Here is a 3,023-nt window from a genome sequence, read left to right as displayed (position 1 = left end):
TATTTCTTAACAAATATTTTTATATTGTATACTCTAATCAGTTTTAAGTAGAGTTGTATTTCAGATCAACAATCTGTGTCATATGGCTAATATATTTGTTGGTCACTCAGGTGTAATTTTCAAACTTTTGTGGCTGGGGTTAATCAAATTCTGAGGCCTTTAAGAATGCTTGATGTATAATTTTCAAGCATAATTTCCTTAAATGCAATTAAGGATGGAAGAATCTGTGCCGGTGCTAAGATTCTTTGTATTTAACACTTGCTGCTTGATTGAAGGTTGCTTGATGGCTTTACATTGGAAGATTGTTGGTAGGGTGTGGGGTGGGCCTTATATCTTATGTGGTAATGTATGTTAAGATTCCTAAACTTTCTAATAATTTCAGTTCAAATATCAAATTGCATACAGCTATTCAAGTCAAAAGAAACACAAATAATTTCTTTTCCATTTCATATAACAATTGGTTCTAGTTTATGTTGTAGAAGTAACACCAAAGAATCTACGAGGAGGATTCATCACGGTCTATAAAATATTCTCTCAAATGTCATTCTACTTGCATCATGTTTTCGATACTTCATGCATTGCCTTATTCCAAATCCTTATTATTATGTTAAGAGCTTATGATTTATTGTGGGGTATCATTAACTTATCTTATTGGATCATTCTTGAATTGGAGGATTTTTGGCTCTGGTAATTAAAGCTTCGCTCGGTGCTACTTGCTTCAGGCTACAAATAGTCTCGCTCAGATTACTCTCTATTCACAAAATGCACCAACTCATGCTTCACTGCAATTCTGGTATATGTATATGACCTAATCTTAGGAGGTAATGACTTTACAAAAATTGAACACATTAAAAAGTTGCTCGATAAAAAATTTAAGATTAAGGATCTTGGGAGACTAAAATACTTCTTAGGATTAGAAGTTGCCAAGACTACACAAGGAATCTCTCTTTACCAGCGGAAATACTCTCTTGATCTCTGGGTATGGCTTGGCTGATGCAAATCCTGTATCGACTCCTATGAACTACACCGTAACACTATCAAAGTCCTCAGGGGTTCTGTTAGATGATCTTCAACTTTATAGATGATTAATTGGTCATCTCATCTACCTTACCAACACCAGACCTGACATATGTTTTACGGTAAGCAAATTAAGCCGGTACTTGATCTGTGCCACTGACCTTCACTTCAAAGCTAGACTTCATGTGCTTTGTTGCCTTAAACAAGCTCCAACAAAGGGTGTTTTCTTTCCACGCAATTCAGATTCTGAGCTCACTGGCTAATCCGGTTCAAACTAAGGTACATGCCCAGATTCACACGAAGATCTATGACAAGTTATTATTTTTATTTTTGGGCTTAGCATTAGTGTCATGAAAGAGTAAAAAACAAGAGATTGTTTCATGCTCCTTTGCAGAAGTAGAATATCAGGCCTTAGCTACAGCGACTCGTGAAGACTTATGGCTCACTCATATCCTCAATGATTTTGGTGTAACTTGAGGAAAATCAATCACCCTCTATTGTGACAATCAGGCTACTCGACACATCGCTGCTAACTCTGTGTTCCATGAACGCACAAAACACATTGACATTGACTGCCATATCGTCAGGGACAAGACTCAAGAAGGTATTCTTAAGTTGCTTCCCATCTTCTCCGCCAATCAAGTGGCCGACGTGCTGACTAAATCACTAGCTCTTGGACTTTTTTCTACATTATATTCCATTCCAAGCTCGGCATGTTCGATTTTCACACGCCTAGCTTGAGAGGAGATGTTGGTAGATAGCAGTACATTGAGATAGTTAGGTAGTAAGAGAAAATGAGCTACTAGCTATCATAACTAAATTAGTTACCCTTGCATTTTGTAGAAGTTAGTTAGTTAGCACTAGCATTGTGAAATTAGTTAGGTAAGTTAGAATAGTTAAGATCACAGTAGTTAAGCTTATGATAGCCAATATATAAATAATGACATGTATTTGTAGCAAGGTAATATTCATCATTCTTAAGTCAAAATTTATATTAGAAACTTCTCAGACTCTGTTCTTGCAATCTCAATTGTCTGAATGTTGAGATATGAGCGAGTAACGCTAAGGATAAAAGATAACAGCAATAATGAATGAATTATAGTCATATGAGCATGAATTAAGAAAGGAGAAATTGCACCACATTTATTTCTTCAGATCCATATATTTGACGGACAAGTAGCCCCATTATTTTCTAGTCTCACACCACAAAAGACAACAAAACAAATTACACGAGGCAGCAGCACACAAATACAAATCATGCATTATTATTATTATTCTTACAAATTTAAAACTGAATGCCAGTGTCATAAGTGGCACCAGCCCTCCAGTTAGCAGGGATGTCATTCTTGGGGAGCCTCCATTGAAGTCCAGAACCGCAATTAACTTGGAATCTGAATCTGAGGGTCCCACTTGGCGGGTTTGAAATCTGAAAAACTGCACCGTCCACCCTCTGCAAAGAAAGCCATGTGTTGCTGCCCGACTGCGACAACTGAATAGCAATGACATCGCATGTTCCACCAACATTGAAAAGTACAATAGACAAGTAACCAGGGTTGGTGCTACTCTCTTTAATTTTGATCGCAATGTTTTGGCCAGGGTAACTGCATGAAATCCTCTGGTATTCAATATCAACGGTGCCTAGTTTCCTGAGTTCATCATTTGCTGTTGAGTTGACTCCCAAACTTGAGAAGGCCGCTGGGCTCATTATGAAATCTGTTCTATCTCCTGCACCGTAGTCTGTTACCACCAAGTATGCTCCATTACTGTTGCACAGCGATGGGTTTGTGCACCTCACCTGAAAAATAAATTTGAGTTTGCGATACAAAGTAGGATGAACAGGTGAATCATCCATGCATGTTCAGACTATAAATTAAAATAGCTTTTGCTGCGAAGAAATTAAACATCAAACATAAAACCGTTAATATATTTTTAGCCAATTATAACGTTATTGTAGACAGAATAAAATATTCAATTGTTAGTTTTAAATTTAAGAAGCTATATATCTT

General features: G+C 36.9%; 1 protein-coding gene across 1 annotated transcript in view; it reads right to left on the bottom strand.

Annotated features, from left to right (window-relative positions):
- Window positions 2,135-3,023, bottom strand: part of LOC107629383 (expansin-like B1) — a 2,368-nt gene continuing 1,479 nt past the window's right edge. The window contains exon 3 of the mRNA XM_021120547.1: window positions 2,135-2,812. Coding sequence (XP_020976206.1) covers window positions 2,303-2,812 — 510 coding nt within the window. The 3' untranslated portion in view covers window positions 2,135-2,302. The remainder of the gene's footprint in view (window positions 2,813-3,023) is intronic.

This window comes from Arachis ipaensis, chromosome B01 (genome assembly GCF_000816755.2).
Source record: "Arachis ipaensis cultivar K30076 chromosome B01, Araip1.1, whole genome shotgun sequence".
NCBI lineage: Eukaryota > Viridiplantae > Streptophyta > Magnoliopsida > Fabales > Fabaceae > Arachis > Arachis ipaensis.
The sequence above is the reverse complement of the archived record's forward strand: the minus strand, read 5'-3'. Positions and strand labels throughout refer to the sequence as shown.